General features: G+C 50.8%; 1 protein-coding gene across 1 annotated transcript in view; it reads left to right on the top strand.

The window, feature by feature from the left end:
* Positions 1–1,339: 1,339 nt before the first annotated feature.
* Positions 1,340–11,649, top strand: part of SORCS3 (sortilin related VPS10 domain containing receptor 3) — a 565,499-nt gene continuing 555,189 nt past the window's right edge. Inside the window, exon 1 of the mRNA XM_032490977.1 lies at positions 1,340–1,966. Within this exon, the coding sequence (XP_032346868.1) occupies positions 1,340–1,966 (627 nt within the window). The remainder of the gene's footprint in view (positions 1,967–11,649) is intronic.

Genomic DNA, 11,649 nt, shown 5'->3' with positions numbered 1-11,649 from the left:
TCGCAGGCGGAGAGATGGGGACTAGATCCTCCTGGTGAGAGGAAACGGTCTCGACTTCCCTCTTTCCCCAGCTCCAGCTGGAGTCCCAGGAATAAAAGTTACCGAGTCCGGAAGGAGCTGGCAAGCCCCCAGACCCATCTGCCGGCGCCTCCTAATTCTTTCCTCTAGCCCTTGGAGAGGCTCAAAAAACAACTGGTTTACATCCGTAGGCGGTGGGGCACTATGGGTGCGCGCGGAGCCAGGAGGAGCGGGCTATCCAGAACCGCCTGCCTTGCTTTTGGTATTGCCTTTCTGAGGACTCGCAGGCTCACGGAAATGCAAATACAGCCCCTGCGTGATCCGCGCGCGCCCACAGCCCGAGCGCACCCCTCCCTGCCTCACATCCCATTGCTCACACTAACACGCATCCATACGCGTGCAAATGCGCACGCACGGAGCCGCGCGCCCCCGCACACCCAGCCACCCCCGGCTCAGCCAGGTACCCCCACCCTTGGCGCCCGCCCGCCAGCCTCGGGCGCACCCCTTGCCTTCCCACTACCGCCTGCGCGCACGCACGCGCACGCACGCACTCCCCGTGCCCCCGCACAGGGCGGAGGCGCTGGGGGCGGCGGGAGGGGCCGGCCGGGAGTCAGGAGCGGAGTCCCCAGTCCATCCCGCGCTCGGCTTCCACGCGTCGCCCCTCCGCGCGAAGACTCGGGGCTCCCTTTTGGCTCCCCAACCGGAACAGTTGGCTCTGAAAACACTTTACTCCTCCTCCTCCCTCGAGACCTACCCCCCCCACCCCCGGCAACCTTCCCTTCGAGCCATCTCCCGCCTCCTACTAAAAGCCAGGAGAGTAACCCCCTAAACGCGGCCAGAAGCGTTTCCCAACTCTTCACCGGGAGCAGGTTGGAGGCTGGATTTCCGAGAGACTCTGGATTGGGGTCCGTCGCCAGCCCCTCCTCCTGGATCCGATTTGATTTTCATATTTTAAAAGAGGATTTTCTTATTACCTTTGAACACTCCTGACAGAATTTCTGGAGGAGCTCGCTGGGGAAGATTTTGGGGGATCTTATTTTTAAGGGGAAAAGAAAAGCACCGAAGGGGCACTTACTAATTTTTCTTGCGTTTTGGACTCACCCTGTGGAGGAAAGAGCGAGCGATCAGAGCCAGGAGGGAAGAGTAGAGAAGACCAGAGAGGCGCGCCAGCCTGAGACACCTCCTTCCCGGCCGCCCCCTCCCCACTCCCCCGACACACACTCGCTAGCTTGCTCGTCGGCGCGCGCACACCCCCCGCGCCGGACCCGCACCTCGGCGGCGCCACACACTCGGCAGCCCCAGCCGCGGCAGCCGCAGCGGGATGGAGGCGGCGCGCACAGAGCGCCCGGCAGGCTGGCCCGGGGCGCCCCTCGCCCGGACCGGGCTCCTGCTCCTGTCGACATGGGTCGTGGCCGGTGCTGAGATCACTTGGGGCACGACGGGCGGTCCTGGGCACCTCTCGGCCCCGGCTTCGCCGTCGCCAGCGCTGCCTCCTCTTTCGCCGGGGGCAGTGGCAAGCCAGTGGCCGGAGGAGCTGGCGACGGCGCTGAGAGGCGCCGCACTGGGACGCCGGCCCGGACCAGAGCAGCAGCCCCAGCCAGGCGGTGGCAGCGGCGGGAAGAAGCAGGGAGAAACCAGGGAGCTGTCGCCCGCAGGCGCACGGTGGGGACAGGGCATCTCGGCTTCTGGCAAGCCTAGCGGCGCGAGGAGGAGTCGCCGGGCGCAGCCCCCCAGTGCCCTGGAACGCGGGGACGCCCGGTCCACTGTTATAGCCGATGGTTCCAAAGGAAGCCGCCCTCTGGCCAAGGGTCTCCGGGAGGAAGTGAAGGCGCCACGGGCTGGGGGGTCGGCGGCTGAAGAGCTCAGGCTACCCAGCACCTCGTTCGCGTTGACGGGGGACTCGGCCCACAACCAAGCCATGGTGCACTGGTCGGGACACAACAGCAGCGTGAGTACCGACCCGGCGGATCTTACTGTTTCCCGACAGCAAGGGAAATGGGGGGCAGGAGAGAGGAGCAGATAGCTCCGGGTCCAGGCAGAGGCAGGGACAGGGGAGCTCCTCGACTTTTAGGGAGAACGGGTTCATCCTGCTTTCCCTACGCCCCCAACAGGTTAGCGGAGTTTGTTGTAAGACGGTGTGTGCATTTGTTTACTGGAGACCTTAGGATTGGGGACGCGGGGAGGGGAGAGGAGGAAGAGATGCCTTAACGGGATCAGTGATCACTTTCTCTGATACTCGGCTTGGAGAGTCAGTTATCCTGTTGGGATGTGTGTGTGAATTCTTGGGTGAGGACAGTGATTTAGGGGAGGAACCTCTCGACAGACTGGCGGATTCCTGCAACTGCCGGGGCTCCCCACCTTTCCCCTCCAATCGCACGAAAGAGAGCCGGGAGATTGAGCCACTAGGACTCCGCTGCTCCCTCCAGCCCTCCTTAGGATCGCTGCTCTGGGCTCCAGGCGACTTTGTCTCAGTCCAAGCGGGAGGCTGAGCCAAGTCGGCCCAAGCCTGGGCCTTTAGGAAACACTGATTCCCCCTTCAAAACCCAGGCAGCTGCCCTGGAAAGCTGTTGGAGAGGCAGAAAGAAAGTTTAAAGTGTGAAGTGAAATTCAGCACCCATCCCGCACCACTCATTCTAACGCGAGCACATAAGTCGCTGAGGAAAAAAAACTCGCCTCGGCCTCTGCATCCTGCAACAACTCCCGGAGCGGAGTTGGATCCCGGTGCTTTCTACGCACCTCTCCATCCCTTTCCCTCCGCGGCCAGGTTCCCCTGGAAGCCGCTGTACCGAGAGGTGGCGCCCTTGAGTCCACTCGGGCGGCTCCAGCGCTCGCGGCCCGGCGCCGGGTTTTAAGATGGTCTGCCCAGGCAGCTGCTGCAGCCCGCCCTCGCCCGCAGCCAGTGCGTGCTGCCCGACCAGGGGACCTCGGGGATGGCTCTCAGGGAGGAATTGGGGCGGCTTCCCACGATTTACCCCACTGCTCTGCCTTTCCGTGGCTCCCACTTCAGCTAGTCTAGCAAAAATCCTTTCCTAACCTCTGGCTCTCAGGATCAGAGCAGAACCAGGCGCTGGGCAGAGTCTGGAGAATGATGGATGTCTGTACAGGCAGCTTTGGGGAACTCATTTGATGGGAAGACACCGTTCCACTCCCTTTGTATTTCTGTTCGTAACTGACCTTAAAGATTTCCCTGGGAAATATTCGTGTGTGTGAATTCTTATTTTAATAGGCCTGGGGGGGGTGTCACAAGAGTGAGTAGGGAGTAACAGGAAAGCTAGGAGTCCACAGAGCGCAGCACATCAGCAATACCTAGTACAGATTTCCTGGTCCTTACTGACACCAGGCACCGCGCACAGGCAGCCCAGCCTGGGTTGGAAGCATCTGGGCAGCACAGCTCCCCAGCAGTGGGGGAGCTGGCTTCCTCTGCCTCCAGTGAAGACCCACCCCCAAAGCTTCAGAGTGGACAGCTCTAGATGTGGGGAGTGGGCAACATTTGGAAGGATGGGTGATTGAGGACTTGCAAGTCCCTAGGGGACTGTGTGTGTGTGTGTGTGTGTGTGTGTGTGTGTGTGTGTGTGTGTGAGAGAGAGAGAGAGAGAGAGAGAGAGAAACGGATTGTGAATCTCAACTTCCTTTTAGTTTAATAATGAGGAATTATGTGTGTGTGTTATTTTGTTCATGTTCTTACTTCATGAAGAGGATGGACAGGATGTATGGAAGTAAATGTTCTCTAGGTGGAGGAGGTGATGTCCTCACATATCTGTGACTTTATCACTGCCACATTTGAACAATAGAAGTTCACTCTGCCTAAAGAGTTTTCTTACTTTTCGGTTTTTATTTTAAGGATCATTTTTGTGTGTTGACAGATTCCCTGAAGATGGGATGTTAGAGAAAGCTTTCTGCAAACAGTAGTGAAATGTGCATAGCCTTCTCTGCCCATCTTCAATGAATTTGTGCAGCAGAGGAAGTGATGGGGGCAAGTCTAGCTTGGGGAAATGGCTCTTCAGTTAAAAGGGGGCCTCAGGGGACTGGGAGTGGACCAGTTGGCCTTAGAGTCCTTAGGGACAGCGATGAGATTTGGGCAGTCCATAAAAGGCCCCTCAGGGGGGTTATTGGTTGTCCTTGTGGCTGATCTTACTGTCCAAGTGAAGGGCAGGGCAGCATGGGTGGGTGCAGAGACCCCATGGTGTCTGCTCCCTCTGGTCCAGAGAGAGACTGCCTTTTTAGCTCCTGGGCTCGACCTGTCTCTGTTGCTCATGCTTCACAGGCAATTCCAGTGAGAAGGGCTTCCTTGAGTGTCGGTCGCTGCTGCTCTAAGGAAGATGAGGAAACAGGCTAAGGTGGCCCTGCTTTTGAGAGGCTTGAAGGAAATAACTCCGGGAGAGTAACTGGAAAACCCATTTCTGCAACATTACCTAGTTGGTTTCTTTCTCCCTTTTCCTGAAGGCAGCAAAAGAAGGTGCTGTAAATGAAAGCCAGGGTGAGGAGTGATGGAGATGATGGACCTTCTGGAAAGTCCCTTCCTCATTGGTTTCAAAGTGGAGGGAGATGTCCCCAAGGCAGAGTACATGGGTCTTAGCATCAGGCTCTGTTGGCATGAAAAGAGAATTCCATTTTCCCTCTGACTTCAAAAGGGGTAAACATGTTCTTCTCTGGGATGGCCACCAGGTTAGTTAACACCTTGTGGGGCTTCCCACTCTCCCTCCAGGTGTCTCTGGTGGACCTCATTCCTTGCATGAGTTACTTTTTGGGGAGAGTTTCCAGTCACCCCATGTAACTGAAAATTGAACTCTACTCTGGCCTGTGTGCAGAGGTGGACACTCAAGGGAAGGACCTTCGCCCCACCCGCCACATCCAGCGTGTGCCCAGGGGCTGAGACTCTCCTTCTGTGCTTGAGTCATGTATTTACTTTGCTCCCAGGAGTGGGGTGAGATGGCTTCGAGGGCAAAGCACCAAGTGCCTAGCAGGCTTGAGCCAGGAGGGGATGGAGTGTGGGTCCCCTGCTGACCTTTTGTGCCCTGCCAGGTGTTTCGGAGGAGAGGGGGTGAACTTGGGCTTGGAGCCTGTACACTGGAAGAGCAGTTTGCCCTTCTCTCTGGTTGTCTCCAGCTGGGATCCTGGTGATTAATGGGCTAGAGAGTGTTTCACAAACACCCAGAGGGAACCCAGACCCCATGGCTTACAGGGATACAGAAAAACACATCATTCTGCTCTTCCCCTTCAAAGGGAGAAAGATGCTTCCCTGCTTGGTTAGTGAGTTGGCAAATGGCTTTGGAGAGCAGAAATTGTGAAGCCACAGCCCACTTCCTATGCTCCCTCTGCACTGCATCCCTTGATGGGGATCCCCATTCTGGGTGCTGAGATGAGAAGACCGCGTCCTCCCATAGACAGATCCCCATGCCTTTCCTGTAGCTCACTCACATCAACAGCGATTTGCAGGCTGCTGCCCCTGCAGTGTGTCTGGCTGGAATGATTTGCCAGATAGTTTTCAATTCGTGTGCCCAACACTGCACCTGGGGGAGGAGAGATGGGGAGATCCTGAGAACTCCAGGTCCCTACCCTTCCGCATTAGCGGGTGGAACACAAATGTTCTCCCAGGCAGGATTTCATCCCCTTAACTAATTCAGCTGGACTGTGCTCTAAAATATTTACTACTAATGTGCAAAATAGTGACAGATTTGATCAGATTAATTGTATTTCACTCACTGGAACATCTAATTGTGGCTCCCCAACAGATTTTTCAAATAGGTTTTGGCTGGATTGTCTCGCCTTCTTGTCCCTGCTCACAGTCCCCGTGTCACAATATCTTAATGCGTTTTGCCTCTTGGAGGCTTAATAAAGAAGCCTGCCACAGGAGCCGTTCTTCAGGGGTTTGCCAAAAAGAATCTGTTTTTAATTAATATTACAAGGGGAGCCATCTCAGTTGAGACATAGCTGGGAGATGCAGCGGGACAGACAGAACAGCACTAATTGCTCCCGGTCACTGTTGGCCTGGGGGTGGGGAGGGGGGGGCCCACACAGGCTACTTGTCAGCTCTGATGGCTGGGTTACAGGGTATGATTTGCTTCTCAGATCCTGCAGTGATTTCCAAGGTGAGCAGAAGTTGCAAACTCTTGAATTGGGAGGCCTGATTTAAGGGTTGCAGAAATGCAGTGGTTGGAACTTGCTTCGTAGTTGGCAGGGAAGGAATGCGGGCAAGTGGCTTCTCTAAATTATGTTGGGTTTAAGGGATGATGGGAGGCGGGGGAGGGAGGGTTGTGGCTCCAGTGTCAAGAAGGCTCAGGGGGCAGAGAGGAGAGAACTGCTTTTCCCTCGGACTGGGCTGTGTGAATCTCTTACTGTAACTGGGGGAACTGGCTCTGAATCATCCTATAAAGAGCAGAGAGTTGTGACAAAGCTGGACCAGCTGAGATAGGAGGCTGTGTCTGAGGGGTTTATCCGAGGCCAGGTACACCAGGGCCTGTGGGCTTGGCTTCCCTGTTGCTTTCCTGCCTCCTTTGGCCTCTAGGCTGGCTTGAGACACTCCCCTGTAAGGAGAAAAGGTCAGAGGATGACTTTTCTGCCAGTTTGGGAGAAAAGAGGTCTTGTAGAATTGAAGGTGGAAAATATAGAATGCCTGGTGGGCCACTTTGGGTAAGCAGCGCTGGCTCTATGGGATGGACATCCTTTAGCTAACCATAATTGTCCCCCTGGCATGGTGGCTTACTGAGAGAAGGGTCTGGATGGTGCTCTGACTTTGTTGGCAGGAAGTGGAAGTGAAAGAACTCTGCCTTACATGCAGCAGAGAAGCTCTACCGTGTTTGACCAAGTGGGTGAATGACTGAGCCTCATTGAGCAGAGGCTGCGAAGGAACTGGAAATCCCTGTCCCTTGGGATAGCGATGGTTTCTTTCTCAGGTTGTTCATATACACTTGACAACTGCTAAAACCAGGAACATTTCATCCAGTATCTCTGTGTTCTATCTTGAGTACCTTTAACCTCTTGGATTCAAATCCAAGTCCTTTAGCTTGGCATTCTATGCCTTTCACAGCGCCTGGGGGGCTGCTTCTCCAACTCTGTGGCAGACTGTTCCCTGAGGGACCCCTTCACTCTGGCCAAGGAAGCCCCTTTGTCATTCCAACCTCCTTCGTGACTCCAAGCCTTCACTCTTGACCTGTCCTTCACTCAGATTAACTTTCTTCCTCTATTGAGGTGCACCCACTGCTCATACAACTCAGTTTAAGAATCAAACATGGTGCCGCTCTAGAACCTTCCTGAGAAGCATTTATTTTCCCGGTTCCTGTTTATAGAATTTACAGACTGCCCCACACATTTGATTATATTTAGTTTAGCACTTGGTTATTTTATGAATGTTTGGAAGGTGAGGGATAAAATAATTAGAACAGCGCCCCACTTCCCGACACCCCAGAGTGAGTCCTGCTCTTCTCCTGCGTGCCTGGTGTCCTGGGGCACAGTGCTTGACACGTCCATACTTGCTGAACTGAGCCTGAGAGCTGGACAGCTGCTGACACTGTCTCTTAATAGCACTTAATGGCACAAAATAAATAGCATTATTTTACAAGTGACTTTTAACATAAGATGCGGAGGCATCTCTAACCCCCTTAGTCAGAGGATGAAAATAGGGACTAGTCAACAATCTGGCTTCTTCCTCATGTACTTCAGAGGTCAGATGGATTCACATAGGATATTCACCCATTTGCCAAGTGTTCACCATGTGTGTGGCAGTGTTTTGGGGACTGTGGGGTTGGCAGGGCTGTGATGGAGGGAGAGACAAAGAAGGATAAGGCAGCATTTGCCTCAAGGTCCTTCTGATATGCTTTGGGTATAAGACTGCTCTTCCATAAAGTTAAATAACACATGACAACAAGACAGATGCCACAGGGTGATACGTGGTTAATTGTCAAGTGATCATTTCAGGCTGTGAGCTCAGAGGAGAGAGGATCACTGTGGGAGACCCTATGGGCATCTCAGACTCACAGAAAGTCTAGGTGGGAAGTGCACTTGGAAATTGTGTTCATAACATCACTCAGCATCAAGATGAGGGGTGTGGGGCTCAGAAACATTGGTACCCTATAGCTTGCACACCTTTCTGGTCTTTCTCTCCGAATAGTTATCCCCTATACACTCCTGGTTTTCTCCTTGATTTTACGGACCATTTTAGGGTGCTGCCCATTTTATAGACAGGGTAGACTGAGGCCTAGGATGAGTATACACAGAGAGGCGTAGGAATAGCTCCCTCCCTCCTGTTCCCTGGCTGTGTCTCGTGGCCACCCTGCCCACCCCCTGCCGTGACTGCAGACAATAAATACCAAGCTCCTTGATGTACAATCTGTGTCTTACTAACTGTTGTTAATGGGGGCCTCTTGTGAGTCCCCTCGTTATTTGAGTGAGTGAATCAAGCCTGGTTGCATCACCAGGAACATTTTGCTCATTTATTTTGATCAGTGTAGTTTGGGTTTAATTATTTATGGAAATGCTGTTCTTTGTAGTATGCTAATAAACGTGCTATAGTAAAGTTCCAAAAAGTCACGGAGTCTAAGAACTTCAGGGCTGCATGGATAGCTTTCTGCTGTTAACTTCTCGCTGGGGAGCAGAGGAAACCTTCCCTACTGGGTTGGGGTGAGAGGGCCCGGAGCACCGTGGGGCCAGCCTTTCAGGGCTGTTGGTGAGCAAAAGAGTGCCCCTTGCTCCACAGGGGCCTGTGACTTGGCGTGAGCTGGAAGAGAACCTAGCTGGGAGGAAAAGCTGGATGCAGTTATAGAGGGTCATCGAGGGTCCTGCTGGGGTGTGGATTATGTAGCCTGGGTACGATGGCTCAACTTGCATGAATTCATACTTGTGCACGGTTTCCGTCATTAATGCAGTCCTCTTCAGGGTTTGTTAGGAACAGAGACAGGCTGGCAGCACGAAACAAATGGTGAACAGGAGCAGGGGTTCTGGAGCCAGAGGCCTGGGTGTGAATCCCTCTCTCTCTTTCGTTTGGGTTAGGTTTAATTTAGTTTAATTTAGTCTTTAAAAAAAAATTGAAATATAGTTGCTGTACAATTACACATAAGTTACAGATGTACAATATAATGCTTCACAATTTTTACAGGTTATACTCCATTTATAGTTATTATAAAATATTGGCTGTATTCCCCGTGTTGTACAATATATCCTTGCAGCTTATTTTGTACCTGATAGTTTGTACTATCTTATTCCCTTCCCCCTATATTTACCCTCCCTGCTTTCCTCTCTCCACTGGTAACCACTAGTTTGTTCTCTGGATCTGTGAATTTGCTTCTTTTTTGTTATATTTACTAGTTGGTTGTATTTTTTTGGGGATTCCACGCATAAGTGATATCATACAGTATTTGTGTTCCTCTGTCTGACTTACTTCACTTAACATAATGCCCTCCAGATTCATCCATGTTGCTGCAAATGCATTATTTCTTTTTTTTAAATGGTTGAGTAGTTTTTAATTTGTGTGTGTGTGTGTGTAAGTGTGTGTGAGTGTATGTGTATCGCGCATCTCCTTTATCCATTCATTTGTTGATGGACACTCAGTTTGCTTCCATACCTTGGCAATTATAAATAATGCTATGAACTCTGGGGTGCATGTATCTTTTCAAATTGGTGTTTTTATTTTTATCAGGTATATTAGGAGTGAAATTGCTGGTCATATGGTAGTTCTAGTTTTAGTTTTTTGATAGACTTCCATACTGTACCAATTTACATTCCTACCTACAGTGTAGGAGGGTTCCCTTTTTCACATACTCGCCAGCATTTCTTATTTGTGTTCTTTTTGATGATTGACATTCTGACAGGTGTGAGGTGATTATCTCATTGTGGATTTGATTTGCATTTCCCTGATGATTAGTGATGTTGAGCATTTTTTCATGTGCCTATTGGCCATCTGCATGTCCTCTCTGGAAAAATGTTTATTCCATTCTTCTGCGCACTTTTTAATTGGGTTGTCTGCCTCTGTCTCTTAATAGCTGTGTGGTATCGGGTGAGTTGTCACCCTCTCTTGCCTATTTTTCATTTATAAAAAGGGATCTGTAATAATAGTACCTCTCACATTGGGCTGTTTTTAAGGATTAAATAAGATACTGTACATAGCAAAGTGTTTAAAAGAAATGCCTGGCTTGTACTTAGTCCTCCAAATATTTTAGTTGGTTTAGTGGTTACTTTTATATTGGAAGGGACTTTCTCTTTATTTTCAGATGGAAACACTGAAGCAGAGGAAGGTGGTACTTGCCCAAAGTTTCCCACTAAGCTGATTGCAAAGCCTTGGCTAGAACCTAGGTATCAGTGAGATGCTCATTTCAACCACTTCCCATAGTCCATGTCCTGAGTCAGATGAGTCTTGGTGATATCTATTTTCTGTGTCATGATAAGGGAGATAGTGAAAGAGATAGAGAAGTGTAAATGGCTGGGGACCTGGCTATTTGAAACTCTCATTCAGAATTTGTAATAGAAATGGTTAGAATCAGGTTAACAATTACACTAATAGACAACAAATAGGTTGAACATATTTTCAGGGCTTTCATTGAGTAAAGTTTTGAGAAGGACATCCAGAAAGATGAAGAGTAGCTTCTCTTGGGTTGGGCATCCATGATTATAGCTCACAGCTAATCACGGAAGACTTCTTGAAGGAGGTGAGTGAAATGTGTAGCTTTAGGAAAATAGGAAAACACAGGACTGGAGGACAGGAAGAGCCTAGAGTGCCAGAGATTCATCTCATCCAAGTCATGGGATAGACCTTAATGTTCTGGGTTCATTTCTCCCTTCCATCTCCTGCCTGTGCTTTGTGCCTGGTGTGAAATGGGAATCTCTGTGGCAGGAACTATCTGCAGAATATCGGCAGCTTCTTTCTCAGAATTATCACACTGGCCAAACCCAGGAATATTTTGTAAGGATCCACATCTAGCAAGGTACAGGCTTGAATTCCCTTTTTGCCTGCACCCTATACACCAAGAATGGATCCTGAGATCCTACACAGACACTAGAGGGAGTGTTGCCCTGGGAAAGAAGTGACAATAAATAGGATGAAAAAAAAAAAAAAAGTGCTGCATGAGGAATTGTTGCAAAGGAGTGAAGAAGAGCCTTAGGGACCTGTGAGTGCATTGTGGGAAGGGTCATCTGGTGACCATAGATGGACAATTGATGGGCAACCAAGCAGTTGAGTCCAGTGTGGGGAGGGGGGTGGTGCTGATCCTTCAGCCCCTTCCTGCAGAAAAAAGGAAATGGATGTTTTGTTCAAATACATCCATTCTGCAGCCTATTCAGCCCATAAATGACTCAGCTAAAACTCTAAAGGTAAATTCAGCCAGAAATGATGCTCAGACTGGGTTCTCCCATCTCTTTTGCATTTCCTGCCTTTGTGTTCCCACACTTTCTTATGTACGGTGGTCAGTCAGTAGAAGCGCATTGAATTGAATGACAAAAAAAAATTCTTAAATTGTTAAAACTGCAAGGGTAAAGAATGAGTGCCTTGGGAATGGGGAAGGGTCTGGCTTCTTGCTGCCCCCAGGCCTAGGGTCTGCACCCCTGGGACATCACAATTGCCTCTCACCGATTCCCAGTTCCTGCATGTCTGACTCAGAACTCTCAAAGCCTTTTTGGCATCTATGATGAGGTAGCAGTTTCTCT

The sequence above is a fragment of the Camelus ferus genome, chromosome 11 (assembly GCF_009834535.1).
Source record: "Camelus ferus isolate YT-003-E chromosome 11, BCGSAC_Cfer_1.0, whole genome shotgun sequence".
NCBI classification, from domain to species: domain Eukaryota; kingdom Metazoa; phylum Chordata; class Mammalia; order Artiodactyla; family Camelidae; genus Camelus; species Camelus ferus.
This window is presented reverse-complemented; position numbering and strand designations above follow the sequence as displayed.